General features: G+C 51.8%; 1 protein-coding gene across 5 annotated transcripts in view; it reads left to right on the forward strand.

Annotated features, from left to right (window-relative positions):
• Nucleotides 1-520: 520 nt before the first annotated feature.
• Nucleotides 521-22,155, forward strand: part of NUP210 (nucleoporin 210) — a 102,559-nt gene continuing 80,924 nt past the window's right edge. For all 5 annotated transcript variants that reach the window (XR_004283146.1, XR_004283167.1, XM_032332312.1 and 2 more), the window contains exons 1-3: nt 521-773; nt 18,876-19,012; nt 20,322-20,453. Coding sequence is in view for 3 of the 5 variants with exons in the window: in XM_032332312.1 (XP_032188203.1) it covers nt 598-773; nt 18,876-19,012; nt 20,322-20,453 (445 nt within the window). In the remaining 2 variants the exon portion in view is untranslated. The remainder of the gene's footprint in view (nt 774-18,875; nt 19,013-20,321; nt 20,454-22,155) is intronic.

Consider the following 22,155-nt stretch of genomic DNA (forward strand, 5'->3'; position numbering starts at 1 on the left):
TCAATCGCCCAAGGCGCTGAACAGAGCCGAATGAATGACTGCACGAACGGCTGGAAGGCTCCACACTGGCGCCCAGTAACAGCCAGCGAGTTTAAAACCACGGGGTGTGAGCGTGGAGACCAGAAAACTGCGCAAGGATTCCCCCGAGGTCGAGAGGTGCCCGGCAGGCGTGCGCGTTTAGGCTGACTCCTTGTGGGCGCGCGCCGTAGCCCCTCATTCCGGGCCGGAGCGTGGCTCGGGCTCGGGCCCCATCCCCCACGTGTCCCGGGGCGCGTGCCCCATCTCATTACCCCCCCTCCCCCGCCCGCACGGCGTGGCCCAGGGCGCGCGCGCTCCAGACCCTCCCTCCGCCCGGCGTGGTCGAGGGCGCGCGGGCCCGGGCCGGGGGTGGGGTCGCCGCGGGCTCGGCCCCCTCAGTTCCCGCGCTCGGGCTCCGCCGGGGCCCAGGAAGTGGCCCTAGGCCGCGGCCCTCGCTCCGCCTCCTCCCTCCCGCGCTTATCACCTGCTGGCCCGGCGCGCGCGGGCGGGGAAGGAGGGCGCGGGGGGGAGCGCGCGGGCGGCCAGGCGCCGGGTCGCCGGAGGTGAAGCGCGGAGAGGATGGCGGCGGCGCGGGGCCGGGGGCTGCCGCTGCTCCTGCTCGCGCTGTCGGTGCTGCTGGCGCTGGGCCCCACCGCCGCGGCGGCCAAGCTCAACATCCCCAAAGTGCTGCTGCCCTTCACGCGGGCCACGCGCGTGAACTTCACGCTGGAGGCCTCAGAGGGCTGCTATCGCTGGTGAGGCGCGCGGCCCACGACCAGGGGAGGGAGGGAGGGCCCTCGGGCCTGGGAGGCCGGCGGGCGGGAGCGCGCTGCAGGTGCGCCGGCGCGTGAGAGCGCGACCGCAGCTCCCGGGACTGGTCCGGCGGAGCCTGCGGGCACGCGCGGCTTCCGGGCCGGGGCGGGCGCCCGGGCGGGCGCCGGGGCCGGGGGGTGCCGGCGGGGCGGCCGGGCGCGCCCCCAGCAGGCCCGCGCGCAGCAGGTGCGCCGGCGCGCGCTGCCCGGGCACTGGGGCGGCGGCCAGGCGGTCAGGGCGGGCCGGAGCGACCGGCCGCGGCTGACTCGGCGGCGTGCTCGCGGGTTGCAGCCACCGCGCATGGCGCCGCCTGGGCCTCCGCGCCGCTCGAGCTGGAAGGCAGCGGGGCCTGGCCCGCAGCTAGCTATTTGTGGTTTGTGCGCCAGGAGGGGCGCAAGAGTCCGCCTGACAGGAGGAACTGCGTCGGATGCTGCGGAGGGAAGGCCTTACCAGGAAAGGGGGTCTTCAGGACTTCCCCTGTAGGGAGAGGAAAGCACTGGAGCGCCGGGGATGGGGGGGTCCACGTGGTCTTACTTTCCCTTCTTGTCCAGGATTCCGGGGAGCAGGTGGTCGAGGCCCTAGTCTGGAGACGCAAGTGTCTTGATTTTGTCTAGTGATGGGGGACTCATGCCCCGTACCGGACTGGTGTGGGAATTGGGTTTGTGGAGAAGCCTGAAAGCCATGTGTGGGAAGAATCCCATACGATGTTCAGCGTCTTTGGGAGGAACATAAACCTTTGATGAAAGGTGTTGCGTAGGAAATCCTAGAGGCCCATTTTACAGATGAAAAATGAAACGCAAGGAATGGTTGGTGATTCACCCCACGTTGTCCAGGGTGGGGTTAGGCTTTATGCTCAAAACTCGGGCTTTTCTCGACAGCTCCCCTCCTGGTTTCCTGGGGGTACTCAGGAATTCTACATTCATTGTGGGGCGGTGGGATCTTGGAAACCCCAGAAACTAATGAAACGAGAGGCCTCTCTGCTCCCCCTTTTTCTGCTTAGACAGAGAGACCTGGCTAGGCCCCTGGCTGGGCAGGGTGATGTGGTCCAGACCTTCTGTCCAGCAGACTGAGCAAAATGCAGCTTTTACTCCTGGGTGTGACTGAGGCCCCACCCACACCTCACAGCCCCACCTGGCTACAGATGAAAGGAGGCTCTCTTTGCCTCTCCCTTTCTTTACCTGTTTGATGCCTGGGTCAGATGACCGAGGTGTTTCCACTGTTACAGAGAACCTAATGTGTGCGTGTGTGTTTCAGGTCTGTTTCCAAATCAGTTTGTGCATATGTGCAAGGATGGGCCCCCAGAGCTCAGAGGAGCATTCTACCTCAATAGCAGTAGTTGAGGCTGTTTATTTTCAGAAAGTCAGCCTTCTCAAATAGGTCATGCTATGTTAGCCAGTTGTATTTTGGGATTAGTTATGCACCTGGAGGGGTCTTGTTCCTGGCTGGGTATCAGAGGCTGAACTTGGGCTTAGGGTTTTCTGTATCCTTGACTAAGGCCTTGTCTCGTGTGGGATGATGAGCTGTTTAGTCCATACTTTCAGGAGATACGTGCTCGTTCTCTGGCTGAACTCATCTGTCCTTCTTGATATATGGGCAAGAAAGAGGAAGCTGGTTATTAAGAACAGCTGCCTTCAAGTGAATCCCTTTGGATGTATTTGTATGCAACTTCCTTTGAGATTCTATAGCTGCACTTTTTTTCCCCCCCTGAGGTACCCCCCCCCCCCAGTACGTTTTCTTTTCTGAGAGAGTCTGGTGCTTTTTAATTTGCTCATATAGCTGCTTAGGAAGGTGGGGGGGGGAGAAAGCAGTCCTAATTTCTTATACATCAGAGAAGTGCTAATACCTTATAACTTGTTTTGCATCTGATCCATAATTTTTATTGCAAATGTGTGACTGCTTAGCTTAAGCGTCTCCTCAGAGGTGTTGTGATTTTCCCCTTCACAGGAAAATCTTCCATCAATCAAGCATTGAAAATACTTATTTTTAGTAGCGCTGCTCCTACTTGAGGCCTCTGTTGCTTTAGTTTTTGAAGAATCTCCTCTGGAGATTTTTAAGAGTTGGCAAGCAGACAACGCTGTGTATCCTCAGTTATCTAAACCTGGGAGGAAAATATCCTCTTCATCCAAGAAGTTCATCATTAAGTCTGAGATGAAGACCAAAATATAAAAAAAATTAAAACCCTCCTGGACCTTGGGGGAATTTTTGCTCACTCCTTTAAATTGGGGGCTAGGCTCCGAGATGACTGAAATCACGGCGTGTCTCAGCCAGTGGCTCTAAGCTCATTTTTCCCATTTCTTGATTTTAGGGCATCAAATAACTGGACAGTTTTCGGGCCCTAGGAGCCTTAGAGATCCATGTAGTCTGAACTACCCACATTGTCCTCTGAGCCTCTGAAAAGGAGGGGCTCTACGTGATATCCTGTAAACACAGGTGGCCCCCAAGTAACAGTGGTTCCACTTCGATTTTTCAACTTCACAATAGTGCAAAAGCGATGGGCGAATGTAGAAACTGTACTTGGAACTTTGAGTATGGATCTTTACCCAGGCTAGCGACATGCAGTACACTTTCCCATGACGCTGGGTGATGTCAGCCGCCACAGCTCCAGGCCACGTGATCACAGGGTCAGCCACCAATACCCTTACAGCCATCCTGTACTCCTACAACTTTCTGTTTTTCACTTTCAGCACAGTATCCAGTAAGTTACATGATATACTCGGCACTTTATGATCAAACGGTTTGTGTTAGCGGATTCTGCCCAACTGCAGGCTGATGCCAGTGTTCCTAACATGGTTAGTGTAGGTCAGGCTCCCACACCAAGGGAGGGGGGGTTGGTGTATTAAAGGTACTTTCGATTTTTTTTTAAAAAAACATTTTATTTATCTGTGTATTAGAGAGAGAGCACATCAGGGGGAGGAGCAAGGAGAGGGAGAGGGAGAAGCCGAATCACAGAGCATGGAGCCCAATGTGAGGCTTGATCCTAGGTCCCTGGGATCATGATCTGAGCTGAAGGTAGATGCTTGACAACTGAACTACCCAGGCGCCCCTCGACTTAACGGTATTAGGTTGGGTCTTTCGGGGCCTAACCCCGTCACAGGTAGAGGAAGAGCTGTGGTGATAGTCTCTGGGTTGTGTGGAAGCTCACAGGGATGCCCCTGTTCCCACCGCATTCAGGGCTTGAGACCTCTGCACTTGCTGGATGCTGATTGAATCCTTCCCATTGCATTGCTGGTTATATGAGACAAGTCTCTTATCCTTTTTTTCTATTTTGTGTTACTGAAAGTATTCATTAGGTCTTTTTTTTTTTTTTAAGATTTTATCTTTAAGTTGTCTCTACCCCTAACATAGGGCTCGAACTCACGGCCCCTGAAATCAGGAGTTGCATACTTGGCCAACTGAGCCAGAGCCAGCTGGGTGCCCTAGGTCTTTTCTTTTCTTTCTTTTTTTTTTGGTTAAGGTATCCTTTTATATACAAAATGACATTACATGGAAAATGGAAAATTGGGAAAATAGAGAAAAAGAGAAATATACCATAATCTTTCAACTGTAAAAGGGCTCATCACCGCTTGGGCTTTCTTCTAGGCACAGGTTTTCACCCTTGGAGCTTGTACTTGGTGTTTGGGCCCCTCGGTACCCTGCTCTGTCAACCACCAGCTCACATTAAGACTCTATTTTTCTCCAGTGCTTCGTTATCTTCCTAAGCTTTAGGTGTCTGAGCACCGTTCTGCTTGGTACCTGTTCCATTATCTGCCCATGCCTTTCCCTGTGATTGAAGTCCCAGGGTGTTTTGGTTTCCCCAGTGCACTGCCCTGTCTTGGAGTGAGTGTCTTCGGCTGGTTTCCTGGTTGGGTGTGTGTGTGTGGCGGGGGTGTTGTGCAACCTCCTGGGCCTCTGGGTGAAGCAGGCCTCTTGGCCGGGGTTGTCTGACTGGATGGTGAGGGGAGGTGGTTGGCCTGGTAAAGGGCATCCTCCAAGCCCCACTGAAGTGTCATGCCCAGAATTCCCGCCCTTTTCTGCTCTGGAAGTTCTCCCCAGGGCACCCCAGAGCTGCCTGGAGTGTCTACCAGGCTTGGTCCTGAACCAGGGTGTCCTTCTCAGTCACAGGGATAAGGATTCTTGGGGAGGCAAATGGGAGCCCTTCCGGCTGCATGGGTCCCCACTAGGTAGGCTTGTCTTCAGTGTGTGTTGTGTCCCACACTCCTCAGATCCCCCTTGGGAATCCATGGTTTTGAAAGAGCCAGCAGTCCCTCTGTCCTTGCTGACCTGTAGCGGTGCGAAGTCCAAGGCCAGCAGCACCTCCCTCCCTGCCCCTCCCCGCCTCATTGACGGAAGCAGCGGAGTGGGCCCCATTACAGCCTGGGGAAAGTGGGAGAGAAAGGGAGAGGGGAAGGGTTTCCTCTGGCTCTTCCAGAAAACCCCTCTACACACCGAGCCAGGCTGGAAAGTCATCCAGCCTGGCTGTCTTCTGCTCAGAGGAGGCAGGAGAACCCAGGGGAAACTGGAGAATCAGGCACTATCATTAGAATAAAAAATATACACTGCGAAAGCTTAACCCCAAAAGTGAGTTTAATTCAGCCGGAGGCCCACCAGTGCTCACTGTGAGGACCCATCCTGCCCAAATGCCCTGGGGAGGGTCGTGGGGGTGGGCCTCACTGATCAGCAATGACAGCTGGGGGTCCACTTTCCAGGTGAGGAGTATTTGTGACTTAGAGCTAATCCAGGCACCTTTCTGGTCCTGGGTCATGGGATAGCAAAGAAGCAGATGGCACTTCCCTGGAGCCTGGAGCTGGCTAGGAGCATTCAAGAATCAACCCAGATGAAAGCAGTGGCTGTGTGGCAGTAAGTCTGCGATGGACATAAAACAGCAGGCCGTGAGGTTTGCAGAAGACAGTGGGGTGTGGTTTTGGATGGGCTAGCCGGGAGAGCCCTTTTTGGAGCTGACCTGGGACCTGAGCGGGTACCAGTCAGGGCCTCTGGCAGAGCTCACCAGCAGAGCAAAGAGAAGGCGTGCCGGTGAAGGGGAAGGGCGGGGTTAGAGAGGTTGGCAGGGCCATGCCCTGTGGAACCTTGTGGGCTGTGGTGAGGAGGCAGGGAGGGGCTTGCCGGGGTCAGGACTTGGGCTGTGGTGGCTAGGGACCAGCTGGCTCTCAGGGCCTTGCTCTCTGCTCTGCATCTGCCGTGAAGGGCGCCTGCAGGGCTGCTGGGGCCTTGCACAGTTCCCTCCCATGGCCCACGGTGGGAGCTGCCGTGGGTACGTGTGTATTGACTTGAGCTGACCTAGTCCTGGGTTGTTTTCTTCCTGCTTCCTTTGTGGTCTGAGCTGCCAGCCTCTCTGGGTCCCCGAAGGCCTGACCCTGCCACAGAGGGGCCGGAGTCTGCAGGTATATGGTGGCGGGCTGTGCTTCCCTCTGCCTCCACCCACCCACCCCTGTTCTTCGTGCATCTCACTTCCCCTTCCAGGACTCTCACTTTCTGGCCTGAGCCTCCCACGTCCTTGGGTTCCCCTGCCCAGCTCCTGAGCCTGTGTTCTGAGGCGCGGGGAACGCCCCACCGCAAGGCAGCAGGGCCCCAGAGCTCCCAATGTCTAGCTCCCGGAGTCTAGCAACATGGTTTTGTTTCGTGTTTGTTTTTATGGTTACCTGAGATGTATGACAAATGATACGGGCTTTCCGTGTACACTAGCAATACACAGTTTACTTTTAAAGGACTTTTTCTTTAAAGAAGCATCTATTTAAGAGAAAAAGAAATGAGAAACAGATAAGATACAAGGCTTCGCTGGCTGTGACTAGACCAGGAAGGGCAGCATAAAGAAGGGGGCCTTAGTGGTGGGGACAGGTGGGCAGATATGCAGGTGTGTGGCCGTGGGAACCAAAATAGCAGAACCAGGGTTTTTTTTTGTTTTTTGTTTTTTTGCTAATCTCTTGGTATTATTTCCCCCAGTTGATCTTAAAAACAAAACAAAACCCTTTTTTTGGTAAGAATGATGACTCACGGCAAAATTGGAGAGCCAGGGATCAGGAGTCGGCGATTGGAAAAGCCACGTTCAAAACCAGGTCTCTGACCCCAGAGCCAGCTTGATTCTGGGGTTGGCCAGTGGTTGGTTTAATAAAACCAGTGACACTTTTCAAAAGCAGTGTGAAAGGTACAGGTGGGATAGTGATTCAGGAGAGGGTTGAGGCCATCTTCTGACAGAATCTGGGAGCCCAGGCCCTCCAGATGGGCAGCCCCCAGGCAGGGGCCAGAGGCCTTTGGCCCCGTTTCAAATAGTTGTGCCTTCAGCACAAGGGAGTAGGGCAGTGTCCGGACCAGGGGTCTAGGACCGGGCTGGACTAAGCCGTTTTTCTAGGAATGTGACCTTGGGCTGGTGACTTAATACCCATGCGGAGGTCTCCTCAGGTATCAGGTGGTTTTTGTTTTGTTTTAGTTTTAAGGAGGCTCCCCACCCAACACGGGGCCCAGCGCCAGGCCTGAACTCACAACCCCGAGATCAAGACCTGAGCCGAGATCAAGTCAGAGGCTCAACCAACTGAGCCACCACCCAGGCGCCCCCGAAATGGGAGTCTTAATGAGATGCTCAAAGCAAATGAAACATTTGGGGTGCATTTCGCTCTGTGCCTGACAGAGAATAAGCATCTAGTAAATGCAAGGGTTTTTTTGTTTCTTTTTTGCTTTAAAAAAAAAAACAGTAGTCTGAATGAAATCAAGCAATAAGCCTTAAAGTATTCAGTCAGGGGTGTTTCATTTGTCTAGACTCTTCTGACTATATGCAACAGGAAACACAAGCCAAAATAGTTTAAACAAAACAAAGAAATGTTGCATTGGCTCCCCAAAACGGAAGCCCTGGCAGAATTTGTTTCCCGCTTCTGTCTGCAGGGGTTTACATGATTGTCAGCAGGACCCGTGTTCTCAGTCCTTGTGTCTCTGCTTTGGCCAGGTGCTCTCCTAGGATCCAAGGTCACAGGTTCAGCCATACAGTCCCCAGAGTCAAGTCTAGTGGGGCACAGGCAGCATTGCCCATTCTGGCTAACTTACCTGGGCACATGCCAGGGTCTGAGCCCCTATCTGGTTAGGGGAGCACAGAGTCGACTGGCCAGACCGCAGCCTCCTGCCTTCTAGTGTTGGGAGGAGTGTGAGCATTCTGGAGCCTTATGATCTGAGAGCAGAGGAGAGGCAGCAACCATGGAAAAGCTGGGTGTCGTTACTGAGAGAGGCAGATAGAGGCTAGGCAGCCAAAATTCAACACGGGTCCCCTACGGGCATGATATCCTTGCCTCCTGTTGCATTTAGGACATTTGGTGAAATTAAGTTTATAATTAAAAACCTTCTCCTAAAGAAAATTCCAAACCCAGGTGGCTCGTTTATAAATCCTATGAAACATTTAAGGAAGGAGTAGTACAAGTTTGTTTGTTTGTTGTTTTTTTTTTTTTTTTTTTTTTTGTAAACTCTTTCAGGAAAGAGACAGGAGCAGTTATTTCCTAATCATTTTCATGAGGCCAACTTTCTGCTGATCGCAAACCAGACGAAAACATTACAAGGAAAAGAAATCCACGGGCACAAACTTCTTTCACGAAATAATAACAAATCAAAACCAGAAAAATATTAAAAAGACGGATGAGTCATCTTGACCCACCAGGGTAAATCCCAGAAATGCAAGGTTGGTTTAACATTAGCAAACAGTATAATTCACAATATCTGTAGAATTAAAAGAAAAGCCATGTAATTAATTGTCCCCATAGGTGCAGAGCAGTCAGTGCCTATTCGTGATAAAAATATGTAGCAAACTAGGAATGGAAGAGAATCTATAACCCGATAAAGGACATCTGCTGGAACTTGTACAAGAGTCTTATGCTAGGGGCAGTGGGGGGGCAAGAAACGAACGAGCCACAGGCTCTGTGCACACACTGTCTCTGAGGGAAGTCTGATGAGAAGAGGGTCGTGGCTGAGGCATTGCCTTGCGCCACTTGGGCTTGCTGATCCTTTTGCCTTGAATGCTCTTCTCCCAGATAGTTGAAAAGCCAACCTCTGCCTCTCTTTCAGAGTTATTTAAGGCTGTGTTCATATGTCACCCCCTCTGATAGGCTTCCTCCGACCCTCCTGCCTTTCCCATCCCTACTTTATGTCTGTCCCTAGCCCTGTTGTGTAAGATCCTATATTTACGTACTTGGTTTTTTTCATCCTTATTTCCCACTGAGACGTAAGCTCCATGAAGTTGGGGATTAATATGTATTTTGTATTTTGGTGTATCCCTGACACTTAGAAAAGTACATGGAATATGGCATATGACTCAGTAAATAATGGATTCAGTGAATGAAGGAAGGAATGGTCCTACCCCAAGGAAGACCAGTGGGGCTGTGGGTGCTGAGAGGAGAGGGGAGCGGGAGGCTTGGGGATGGGTCCATGGAAGAGTGGCCATTGCAGTGGGAGAGCTTGGTGCAGGGCGGGTGAAGTGGCAGGAACAGCAGCAGCAAAGGAATGGAGTGCCGGAAGTGAGAGCAAGGGGGAGGGGGAGGGGTGGGCTTCCGAACAGAAGTTAGACGCCAAGTGCAGTGGCTTGGGGTCTTGCCAGCGGTGTGGCCTTGGGCCAGCAACCCTGTCTTGGGCCTGAATCTTTGCTTGTGGTTCTGGGGATATCTGCCTTGGGGATGGGGGGCCCTGATGAAGCTGCCGTGGAGGCCCCGACAACAGGGACCAGGGGAAGGGGGTGGATAGGGTGAGGCATAAATGGTCGCGATATGGAAGGACCTGCATTGTCTGCCTGTCTGCCTGCCTGCCTGCCTGCCTTCATTTATTTTTAAGATTTTATTTTTAAGTGATCTCTACATCTGCCTGGGGCTCAAACTCACAACCCTGAGATGAAGAGCCACAGATTCCTCCAGCTGAGCCAGCCAGGTGCCTGTCTAACTTTCTTTAAAAAGCAAAGTTGTTGTGGTCAGAATTGCACCAAAGACCCCTCCTTTGGGAACTTCCTCTTATTTCCTGATCTTCGGAGCTTACTATGTACAAGTTCCGTGATGAGAGCTTTGTGTTTTCTACTCCACCTAATCACCCCAATCCTTTGCAGCAGGAATTATTTTTATTCCAGTGTGTAGAGGAAGAAACAGAGGCCCAGAGAGGTTAAATCATTTGCCTAAGGTCAAACAGCTGGTGTCACCCCAATATCTTAGGACGTGCCCTGGCAGCAAGCAGACTGCCCCAGATGAGAGAACAGAATGAGACATGTCACCGGCACATAGGGCTGCTTAGCAGACTGCACCAGGGACTCTGGGACGCCCTTGGAGCCTGTCCTGTGGGCCCTGGGCAGGGGGCGGGGGTGCTGGTGTTGGGAGGGTGGGGCAGACCTGCTGAGCACCAGCTGGGAGGTACAGAGGAACCCCGGATGTGCAAGCTGGAACACCACAGATCCCTTCTGCAGAGTGGCAGTTAATTTAAACTGGGGGGCAGAGGCGGGCTCTTCGGCAGAAAAGCCATGCGAGCTAGGACCTGTTTCTTTGGCGGAACACGATGCTGTATGCAAACGAGTTGGGCTGTGGTGGCAGAGTCCTGGCTTCTGTGGGTGGCAGGTGACACTGCGGGCATCTCAGCTGTCAGGCCCATATGCAGACCTGCCTCCGGATGTCATTAGTGCTCGTCTGTCTCCAAGCCCTGTTGTGTCCGGCCTCCCGACTCCACACCCACCCTTCCTGAGGATGCTACATGCTGAGGATGCTCAGGATGCGTGTGGCCCCTGTGTTAGCTCCCGTGGCACACAGTACACTGTCCTTCACAGGGGACTGACACAGCCAGAGAGGGGTCTCCCTGGTGTGTTCAGAGCTGCCAGTACTGCTGGGCAAGTGCGTGGTCCTCGTGTTTCCAGACACCTTGGAAAATGGCAGCGGATACAGTAGCACCAGAGAGAAGGTATGGCTGGTGGGCGAGGCTCAGGCCCTCACACTCCTGGACCCCACAGGCCCCCCACTGCCAAACTACAGACACTTCCTGCCACTGTCAGGCTTGGGCCTTTTTTTTTTTTTTAATGTCTGACCCATATTGGAATTCGCTTTTTCCTACAAAATGGCTCACTTTTTAGGATATTGATGTTGTCGTCAGTATTAACATGCATGAGTGCACGAGTTGGATATGTTTGTTTTTCCTCAAATGCTTGAAACCGAAAGAATAATAACGAGAATCCATGAAGAGTCCAGGAAGAATAGTTCACCTGTGTATCCTCTCCAGTGTTGTGTGTCACTCCATGGAGAAGACACGAAGTGGGAGAAACAGCTGACCTGTTGTTGCACAGACCTTCCTGTGACCCCTGGCCCTGCCAGTTATAGTGGTGTGGCTCTGGGGAAATGGCTGCCCCTTTCTGAGCCTCGGTTTCATTGTCTCAGACAGGCCTGCCGGAGGATAAGCAATCTGACAGACGTATTCATCCCTGGGTGTAACACGTGGCGGGCGATTCCCTTTGCTGTCTTCTGGCCTCTTCCTGTATTAGTAAGGATTCTCTAGAGAGACAGGACCGATAGTATGTAATTTTATTATATATAAAGAGATTTATTAGGAGGAATTGGCCCATGTGATTATGGAAGCTCACAAGTCCAAAGATCTGCAGGGATGTGGGCGAGCTAGAGACCAGGAAAGCCCAGGATATAACTCCCATCCAAAGCCTGGCAGGCTGCAGACCTGGGAAAAGCTGATGTTTCAGTTTGAAACATCAAAGGCATGTTCTGAAGGCAGGAATAAGCCAGTGTCCCAATTCAAAAGTGTTCGGGCAAGGGAAAGCCTTTCTTACTTGGAGGAGGGTCAGCCCTTTTGTGCTATCAGGCCTTCGACTGATGGGGTGAGGCCCACTGACATGGAGACATGTCAAGGAGACACATAAGATTAATTATCATACTCCCTCAGCGCGCGCGTGTGTGCGCACGCGCGCACACACACACACACACATATTTTAAAATTTTTAAAAAAGATGTTATTTATTTACTTGAGAGAGAGGGAGAGAATAAGCAGAGGGAGGGAGAGGGAGAAGCAGACTCCCTGCTGAGCTGGGAGCCCGATGCAGGACTCCATCCCAGGATCCCAGGATCATGACCTAAGCTGTAGGCAAACGCTCAACCAACTGAGCCACCCAGGTGCCCCCATATATATATATTTTTAAAGTTTTATTAAGTAATCTCTCCCCCCAACATGGGGCTTGAACTCACGACCCCGAGATCAAGAGTCACACACTCCTCCAGCGGAGCCAGCCAGACAAGTGTCCCATGCTTTTTATACTAATCAAAAAACGGTCCCTGGAGGTCTCAGCACCAGCCAGATGTGAGGTGCTTCTGCCCATCATCCCGTCTCTTATCTCCTCTGGCACTCCCTCTCTCAGTCTGCCTGGCTTGACGTGATTAACAACTGTGTCTCAAGAATTACCCGTCCTCCCTCTCTGGGAAAGGTGATTCATCTCTTGCCAGATCCTGGAAGCAGAAACATTCCAGAATTGCATATGTGTGGCCAGCTCTTCCGTGCCCAGCCCCAGGGCCAGCCTGACTTTTCAGGAGCACGTATCTGTAAGGTGTTCTGAGCCCACCTGGAGAGCTGCAGAATGCAGAGACCCCACTTCTGTGTGGCCGGGAGGGACTCGAACTGCAGAAGACCCCCAAATTTGGCGTTGGATCATGTATGTCCTGGCCCTCGGCATGGCCTTTAACTAGTCCCTTCTTCTTTCTGAGCCTCAGTTTACTTCCGTGTACAATGAGGAAGGCACAGCAATAGTTCTCTAAGTTATGTCTGCTGTTGGGGAAATGTTTATATTTAGAAGTTGAAATAGTACAAAAAAGAACAAAGAATAATGTAATGAATACCGATACTCGTACCATCAGAGTTAGCCATCGTCAACAACTTCTGTCCTTGTTCCTTGTCTGCTGCTACGGCCCCAGGTTTTCACCCCTAGCCCCTGCAGTCTCTGGTTGGACTTTGAGTCCTGACGGGACCTGCCTGACAAATTCCCGACAAACACTTTTCAATGTGCTTTTTTATCTGTCTTTCACTTGAACCTCACCGTGACCTGGGCACATAAATTGCCGGGTTCTGTGGCTCTTTTGTGCCCCTTCAAAGTATGCCCGAAGCAGGCAGGCCTCAGGATGTCCCAGAAAGATCAGGTAACTGAAAAGAGCCCTTCTGCTAGTTAACAAAACCACAACCCAAGGCTGTCCTAAGCTGTCCTGTAGGGGGCTGTCAAGAGGCCTTCTGGCTTCAGCTGTGGCCTCCTGGAGCCCACAGAGAATCCGTGGGTGACACCAGCAGGCTGGTGTGGGGGTGGGGGTGGGGGGATGTGGCACACTCTGCTCAAATCCTGGCCGTCTGCCATACCTGCTGACATTCTGGCATTTCTGCATTTCTCACAAGGTGCTCTCTGGCCCGCCCAGCTGCCCCATGAGGACAGAGTGTGGCTCCCGTTGCCCCAGTGTAGCCGAGGCCCGCAGGTGCTGCGGGGACTAGTGGCTGCCTTCCCTGCATGAGATCCCACTGTCTTCTGGTTAGGACACAGGCCCCAGAATGGGGTGGGCACCTTCCTTCCAGGCAGCTGTTCTGTCTTATCTGAAGGCTGCACTTAGCGCCCTAGTATCAGCCCGAACTGTGAAGAGGGGGATCTTTCCCAGGAGGCACTAAGAGCACTCTGTGGCCGCCAGATCCCACGCTGGTCCTTGGCAGGGAGCAAAGGATATTCCCAGGACAAGCGGTGAATTGAGAGTTGTGTTTGCCTCCCTGGCTGCCCACCTGCGGGCCGGCCCTCAGAGCTGGCCATCCCCTGCCTTTGCCACTCTCCTCGAGTGGTGGTGAGGGCCTGCAGGACAGCTGGGCCAAGTGTTGGGATGATGACATCTGGGATATGCTGGGTTGTATCCTAAGTCTAGTTAAAATTAACTCGCCAGTTACTTTATTTTTATTTTTTGAATTTACTTATTTGAGAGCCAGAGAGCAAAAGTGAGAGGGGAGGGGCAGAGCGAGATGGAGAAGCAGACTCCCCACCTAGCAGAGAGCCTGGAGCCCGACATGGGGTTCGATCTCAGGGCCCCGGGATCACAACTGGAGCCACAGGCAGATGCTTAGCCAACTGAGCCACCCCCGCCTATTACTTTAAAATGGCTTTTTCATAGAAACTTGAAAAACGGGGATGAGTTGGTGGAGCCCAGGATTTCTAGGGCAGCGACGCTGCTCAGGGTCAGGTTATGGATGGTGGCTACGTGTCCTCATTCGCAGACTGTACAGCCTTGAGAATGAGCCCCCATGTGAACTGGAGGCTCTGGGCAATAGTGATGAGTCTGTGGCCTCCCCCGTCGTTGCACATGTGCCCTCCTGTGAGGCATGTTGACAACGGGCAAGACAATGTGTGTATGTGTGTGTGTGCTGGGGGTGTGGGTAGAAAGTATGGGAAGTCTCCGTACTTAGCACTCAATTTTGTGCGAATCCCAAACTGCGCTGAACAATATTCATTTCACCTGTTAAACTTTTGTTGACAAGGCCATTAAAAACCGATAGATGGGATCTGCCTTATTTCTCTTGGACAGGGCTGCCTTGAGGCCCGCATCTGAATGTAACCTAGTTGGGAGTAAGAGGTGTGCTGAGGCTAGCAGGGCCTCTCTGGGGTGGCTGAGGAAGGGCTGGGGATGGGGGGTGGGGAGGCGGGAGAGAGATTCTCCGGCCTCTCCAGCTTGACCTGACCTAGCTCCATTCTTCTCTGCCTCTGATTAACTTGCGCTGTGCAGCAGCGGGAGGAGAGGTGGCTGCCCCTGTCTCATTCTTGGGACTGAGATTCAGAGAGTGGGGAAGGGTTTTCAGCCCAGACCAAGAGTCCCCATGTCTGGCTGCCAGGGGCCATTGAACGTGAAGTAGACCACACTGTTTCTCAAATGTAGAAGTGGAAAATAGGAATTGTCTTTTGAAATAGACCTTATTATTTTTTTTTTAGAGCAGTTTCAGCTTCATAGAAATTAAGCCAAAATTACAGAGATTTCCCATATAGAATCGCCTGCCACATTCCCCACTGTTAACATTTGTTGTAATCAGCGAACCTACATCCACACGTCATTGTCACCCAAAGTCCATAGCTTACATCGTGGCTCCTACTTGACGTCATACATTCCGTGGGTTTGGACAAATGTGTAACAACCTGTGTCACCATGATAATATACAGAATGGTTTCCTGCCATAAAAATCCTCTCTGCTTTGCCTGTTTATCCATCCTTCCATTGTTTGTTTGTTTTTTTAATTAAAATTGTGGAATAACTTTAGATTTACAGGAAAGGTAAAAAGGTAGTACAGAGATCTTCTTACACCCTTTTGCCAGCTTCCCCTAAAGTTCATGTGTCACACAACCAGGAACCTTGGTCAAAATGAAGAAACCAGCTCTGGTGAATAGTCACCAACCTCTAGACTTTTCGGAGGTCACAGTTTTCCCATGGAGGTTCTTTTTATGTTCCTGGACCCTGTCCGGGATCCCACATTACGTTTCTTTGTCCTGCCTCCTTGGTCTCTTCCGTTCTGTGTGAGTTCTCTAATTTTCTTGTTTCCACACACAGTTCTGTGTGTGTATACATGCCCATGTGTGTGTGTGTGTGTGTGTGTTTTAATGGCCTTTGAACACTACTTTAGAGGGACTCCGGGGTGGCTCTGCCTTCAGTTCAGGTCGTGATCCTGGGGGTCCTGGAATCGAGTCCCATGTTGGGCTTTCTGCTCCGTGGGGAGTCTGCTTCTCCATCTGCCTCGTCCACTCCAGCTCATGCTCACTCTTTTTCATGCTCTCTCAAATAAATAAAATCTTTTTTTTTTAATTTTATTTATTTATTTGACAGACAGAGATTACAATCAGGCAGAGAGGCAGGCAGAGAGAGAGAGGAGGAAGGAGGCTCCCTGCCAAGCAGAGAGCTTGATGTGGGGCTCAATCCCAGGATCTTGGGATCATGACCTGAGTGTAAGGCAGAGGCTTTAATCCACTGAGCCAATCAGGTGCCCCTCAAATAAATAAAATCTTAAAAGGAAAAAAGAAAACTACGTTGGAGTCGCAGAGCTGCCAGCAGCTAAACAGAGTGCGTTCCCCGCGTGCTGTGAGGCTCATTGCCTCTCATCACCTCCTCTCACCTTCTCATCTGCATACGCATTCCTGCCCCACTTTGTCGTCTTTCCTTAGTTGCTCACATGCTCTTTTCTCAGAAGAAATCCCACTGCGAGGAGACCCCGGTGTATTTCCTCGGGGGCTGGGGGTTCCTTCCATGACAGTGGGTGAGCTCTGTGTTCTGAGTATGTTCATGGCGGTGTTGATCCGGGCACCCCCCAGCTGCTCAGTGTGGGTCTGTGATGTGTGTGCCACACTGTCATCCTTAGGTGTGTCTGGTGGGACCACTGTGCCTACCTGGCCCCGGGAGAGGCTCTTGGTGACAAGCCAGAAGACTTGGAGAGGTCTTTTGGGCTCTGTTTCACACCATTGCTTTTTACAGCAGGCGTTTTTTGTTTTGTTTTAAACAAGTTTCTTTCTGAATACTCGAGATCGATGGTGTTTTGGGGAGTTTAAGCGAGGGGCTGGGAAGGAAGCAAAGACGGGTAATTCATGTTGTGTTCAGGCCGCTGTGCTGAGCACAGCCCCTAGGAATGAGTGCTGGACACTCTGCACAGGGGACACCCCTTCCCTGGGTCCTGGAGTACACCATAAGCGCCCTGAGGGCAACACCTTGTCCCCTGCTCCATACAGTATGCAACGGCTTGAATTGTGCACCTGCTTCAGATCCTTCCGTGGCTTGTCATTGCTCTCAGAATAAATCTAAGCTCTTTGCTTGTGGCCTCCGGTGCCTCCCTAATCTCGGCTCCTGCCATCTCCTTGGAATCAAGCCCTGCCATCTCCTTTAAGGATTCCCCCGCCCCAGGTTTATTGAGTTGTAATAGATGTATAACATATGTATGATGTGGGGCACCTGGGTGGCTCAGTGGGTTAAAGCCTCTGCCTTCGGCTCAGGTCATAATCCCAGGGTCCTGGGATCAAGCCCCGTATCAGGCTCTCTGCTCAGTAGGAGGCCCGCTTCCCCCTCTCTCTCTGCCTGCCTCTCTGCCTACTTGTGATCTCTGTCTGTGAAATAAATAAATAAAATCTTTAAAAAAAACATATGTATGACATATAACATAGTATTAGTGTAAGGTATACAACACAATGAGGTGATACATGTGTCTATTGCAGAATGATCACCGTGAGTCTGGTCCATCAACACACATAGTTATGGTTCTTTTCTTGTGTTGACAACTTTTAAGATCTATCCCCTTAACCAACTCAAATATGCAGTACAATACTGTGAGCTGTAGTAACCGTGCTGTACCTTCCATCACCAGGACTTATTTAATTATAACCAGAACTTTGTACCTTTTGATCCCCTTCGCCCATTTCCTCCATCTCCCACCTGCAGAAGCCGCCAGTCTGTTCTCTGCTGCTGTGAGTTTGGTTGCTATTAGAGTCTTCATACAAGTGAGATTGCACAGTTTTTGTCTTTCTCCCTCTGACTTATTTCACTGAGCGTGACACCCTGAAGATCTATCCATGTTGTCACAAAGAGCAGGATTATCTTCTCTTCTATGGCGCAGTAATATTCCACTGTGTGTGTGTGTGTGTGTGTGTTCCACATTTTCTTTATTCATTTGACCATCGATGGACACTTAGGTTGCTTCCGTGTCTTGGTTGTTGCGAATAATGTAGCAGTGAACATGGGGGGTGCAGATATCTTTTCAAGTTAGGGATTTCATTTACTTTGGATATATTCCCAGAAGTGGAATTGATGAATCATATGGTGGTTCTATTTTTAATTTTTTTTTTTTTTTTTTTTTGAGGAACCTCCATACTGTTTTCCACAGGGGCTGCACCAATTTGCATGCCCACCAACTGTGCAGGAGGGTTCCCTTTTCCCCACATCCTTGCCAACACTCGTTATCTCTTATCTTTTTGATGATAGCCATTCTAACAGGTGTGAGGTGTGAACTCTTGTGGTTTTGATTTACATTTCCCTGTGAGGATCAGACTCCAAACTTTAAAAAAATTCTCAAGGAAAGCCATTAGCAGCTTGGGGTGGTGGTTAAGAACACAGGCTGTGGCCAGCATCTCCACCTCCTTGACCTTGGCCTCTGTCCATCTCCTTGACCTGAGTCCCAGGCCTCAGATCACACTAGCCCTCCTGTTTTCTGAGTGCTCCTGGCTGCCCCCACCTCAGGGCCTTGCCCCAAACATCCCATCTTCCTGTGGTAGGCTCTGAGAGGCCTCCCTCAGCAGCTCCCTGGCTCCCCCTGTCGGCAGAGCACCAAAATGACACTCACTCCGCTCTGGGAAGTATCCGCTCTGCTCATACCCACTCATTCCCATCCTGCCTGGATCCCAAAACTGTCATCAGGCTGTGTCATAACCAAGGTGAGAAACCATGGCACTGACCTTGGGTCACTCCTCCCGTCACGCTCTCCCTTCCACCTGTTGTTGTCAAGCCCTGTCTGTCCATGGGAAGGCAGCTCATAGATTTTAATGGTCTGTTTGTGTGTGATGTGTCTTTCTCCCCAGCTTCACCTTAATGTCAGCTCCGGGCACACTAGACTTTACGGTTGTTTGCTATCTTTATAGTCAGTGATCTCCAGGTTTTATGGGACTTATTTGGTGGTGGTGAATGCTGGTGCCTGCTATGACACACAGTGGTTCCTCCTTACCAGACCCCAGAGGCAGTTTTCCCACCAAGAGAGAATTCTTCCTAGTTCCACAGACTAGTCTTATAAGGCGACCATCTACTGAACGTGGAGGTTTTTCCCCCGTGTTTGGTCTCCTGGTTCATTTGCTCGGTGGGCCCGTGCGTGTGGAGGTCCCATGCACCCAGGTGGTCATGCTCCTACGAGAGGGGCCTCTGCCGGGCCCTTCTCCCTGGGTGGGAAGATCCTGGACACTGCCCACATCGATTCTGTGTTTCAGTCTGGGATGGTGCCCGGGATGGGGAACTGCAGCTTTGGCTTCAGGCCCCAGCTATGCCTCCTGGGGTAGCTCCAGAGAGTAAATTCTGACCTTTTTGCCCCAGGTCATCGACCCGGCCGGAAGTGGCCAGTATAGAGCCACTGGGTGCCGACGAAGCCCAGTGCTCCCAGAAGGCCGTGGTGCAGGCCCGCCTGTCCCAGCCTGCCCGCCTGACCAGCATCATCTTCGCCGAGGACATCAGTAAGAGCTTTGAGTGCCCTGTGGGAATACCTGGGGTGGGGGGGACAAGAGACGGGAGGCGGCACCCCCCATCACCTTCCTGCACCTGCCCCCCCACTGAGACCTCAGCCCCACAGCCCGCCTCTCTCTCGTTGGGTCAGAAGATGCCCAGGCAGGACCCACCCTGGCCCCTCCCATCAGCGCTGTGTCCTGTTTTCCCTCTGTGGAGTCTGCCTTTCATTTCTAAATAATTACTTGTTAACCAAATAACTCTCAATGGGTCTTGAGTCAAAATGAAAAAGAGTTGTTGCAGTTCTTTTCCTGCCCATGTTTAGTTTAACCTGTTAGGGTTGTAAACTGCTTGGAAGATAATTAATGGCATTTTCTGGCATGTTTTCTGCCATTTAACATGATGCAAAGTTTTCATTTTTATAGGGTTATTTGTAATGGCTCAACACTATTCCTCACAGGGGCTTGTCCTATAAGGATCCCCTGCTGTTGGACATTTAGACTGTTTTTGGTGCCTGTGGGGTGTTATATAGAAAAATAAATATATTTGTCCAGGGGACAACTTAGGGATCTTTGGAGCTATTTGCTACCAAGCATAGGTTCCCAGTTTTACATATGAGTTGAAAGATTTTGATGTGGTGCTTTCTAACGAGGTACTGTGAATGGGGCACAGGTGGTTTCTACGGTGCCTGGAGAGTGGGCAGGATGTTTTTGTGTCACTGCTGTTATTTTTACACTGGAGAATTCCCTGGGTAACGCCATTTATGTATTGCACTTAAGGAGCTAGTAAAAAAGGCTATGTGCTCGCTCACACAACCCTTTCATTCTGTAGTACAGTTGATGGTCTTATATAAAAACCAGTGTAAGCAGACGAACTCCGGGTGCAGTTCCTAATTGGAGCACAGGGACAAGCATTCCAAACTGCATTATCTTCTTTGGTGCTAACTCATCGTAAAGAGCCCTGGGCTTTTAACTTAGTGGTCACACCCCAAACAAAACCAGATTTTCTCCAAGGAGTATTCTCCTGTGCAGCTCTAAATGCTGGTGCTCATGTTGCTGAAGAACAAGAGAGGTCATGATAATGCCTCCGAGCCCTTACTCTGCACGGGTCTGTGCTGACTTCTGGAAGGCCCGTGTGTTTGTCAGTGGCTTAGATGCTGAGAGTCAGTGTGGTTCTCCCAGCTCCACATCGTGCTGGTGGTTCTGTTGGGTGCTGACGTCCTTGACAAAGTGAGAGAGCTTCTGACCCAGGAGACCCTGGAGGTGGAGTGGCAGTCAGGGTGCCACCTTTTGTGCCAACCCCTCCATTCCCATCCCCCAGCCACGGGCCAGGTCCTCCGCTGTGATGCCATCGTCGACCTCATCCACGGCATTCAGATCGTCTCCACGACCCGCGAGCTGTACCTGGAGGACTCCCCCCTGGAGCTGAAGGTCCAAGCTCTGGACTCTGAAGGTGAGGACAGGCCGCTGGCAGTTTGCTCGCTGTCCCCTCATGTCTGGCCCTGCCATTCCCCTGGGGAGGGTGGTTCCAGCCGAAGGCAGAGCTGGTGCTGGGGAGACGCTGATGAGATCAGGACCACCGAGTGGCTCTCGGACCCATAGGGGGTTGACACTCCTTGGCCTCTGTGGCAGGGCCTGTGAGATGAGACATTTGGCAGTTCCTAGAGGCTGATTCTGTGCCCAGGACAGTGCTGGGTAAAGCATGTCTTCGGGAAGCTGACCTCCGGTGTCTTGGCAGCAGTAGGAAGCTGGGAGATGCTCCCTGGATGCACTGGAAATGGTGGGAGTGTCCTTCTTGCCCAGCTTTGAGGGCTGGGGTTGGCTTCCTGGTCTAGATTGCAGGGTGCACCTGGGCATGTGTGTGTGTGCACCGGGTCGCCTCCCTATGCTGGCCCGAGTGCCGTATTCACTTTACTTCACCAGACTCCAACATTGGATTGTTCTGGCGTTCTGAGGAGATCTGTTCTTGGACTGTCTTGGGAAGTCCAAGTCTTGGGAAGTCTCGGGAAGACTGTTCTTGGACTGACCTCTTGGGAAGCTAAGCAAAGGGAAATTTGTAGGTTAAGATTCCCGTTGGAGAAAGTGACTCAGGCAACAGATGTCTTTCAGAGGAGGGATCTCCCAAAACGTAAGCCCAGTCCTTGGCTCACCTTGCCTTTGAAACCTTCCCTGGCCACCTCACCTCCCTCTGCTCAAAAATAAAATTCTCTAGATTAGAACTGCCCACCTTAGGGTAGTATCTGCACTGAGGGGTGGAGAGTTATTTGTGGTAAGGGTTGTATCATGCTTTGTAGGGTGCTCAGTAACATCTCTGGCCTTCACCCACAAGAAGTAGTAGAATTCCCCAAGTTTGTTATTTAAAGATTTTATTTGTTTGTTAGAGAGACAGAGAGAGAGAGCACAAGTAGGTAGAACAGAAGGCAGAGGGAGAGGGAAAAGCAGGCTCCCCACTGAGCAGGGAACCCAATGTGGGGCTCAATCCCAGAATCCTGGGATCATGACCTGAGCCAAAGGCAGACGCTTAACCCACTGAGCCACCCATGCACCCCAGAACTCAAGTTTTGATGACCGGAAGTATCTCCAGCCATTGCCAAATGTGCCTAGAGGACAAAGTCACGGTTCTAGAGCATCAATCAGGCCCCTTCTTCCTGTCCATTCATTTATCAGATAAGCTGCCTCACTTCTCTGATCTGTTCTCTGGTCTGTGAAACTGAGATGGTGGTGCTTACTTGGGGCTTGCAAGGATTCAGTAAGAAGCATGTACAGAGCTTCGTGCTGGGCAGCACAGAGCAGGTCTCAGTGAGCCTGGTGGCGTCTGAGCAATTCCACCTGCTGGTCATCCTGCCAGATGCTGGGAAGGAAGGGCTGCCTTCTGCCCCAGTAGCTCAGGCTATAGGGGGAACCACATGCATTTCAGTAGGTGCTGCTTGTCATCAAATCAGATGTAAGGCGACCTGGGGCACGCTGGAAATTGGGTGTGGGGGACAGAATTTAGGATGGTCTCTTAGGGACATGCTGTTTGACCAAGCCATGAAGAGTGTGGTGTTTGCCCGCTTTGGAAGGTCATTTTCTTCTGGAGAAGATGAAACTCGCAGCAGGGTGGTGGGGCGGGGGATGCAAAAGGTAAAGGACCTTGCATTGCCCACATGGGGTTT

This window comes from Mustela erminea, chromosome 1, assembly GCF_009829155.1.
Source record: "Mustela erminea isolate mMusErm1 chromosome 1, mMusErm1.Pri, whole genome shotgun sequence".
NCBI lineage: Eukaryota > Metazoa > Chordata > Mammalia > Carnivora > Mustelidae > Mustela > Mustela erminea.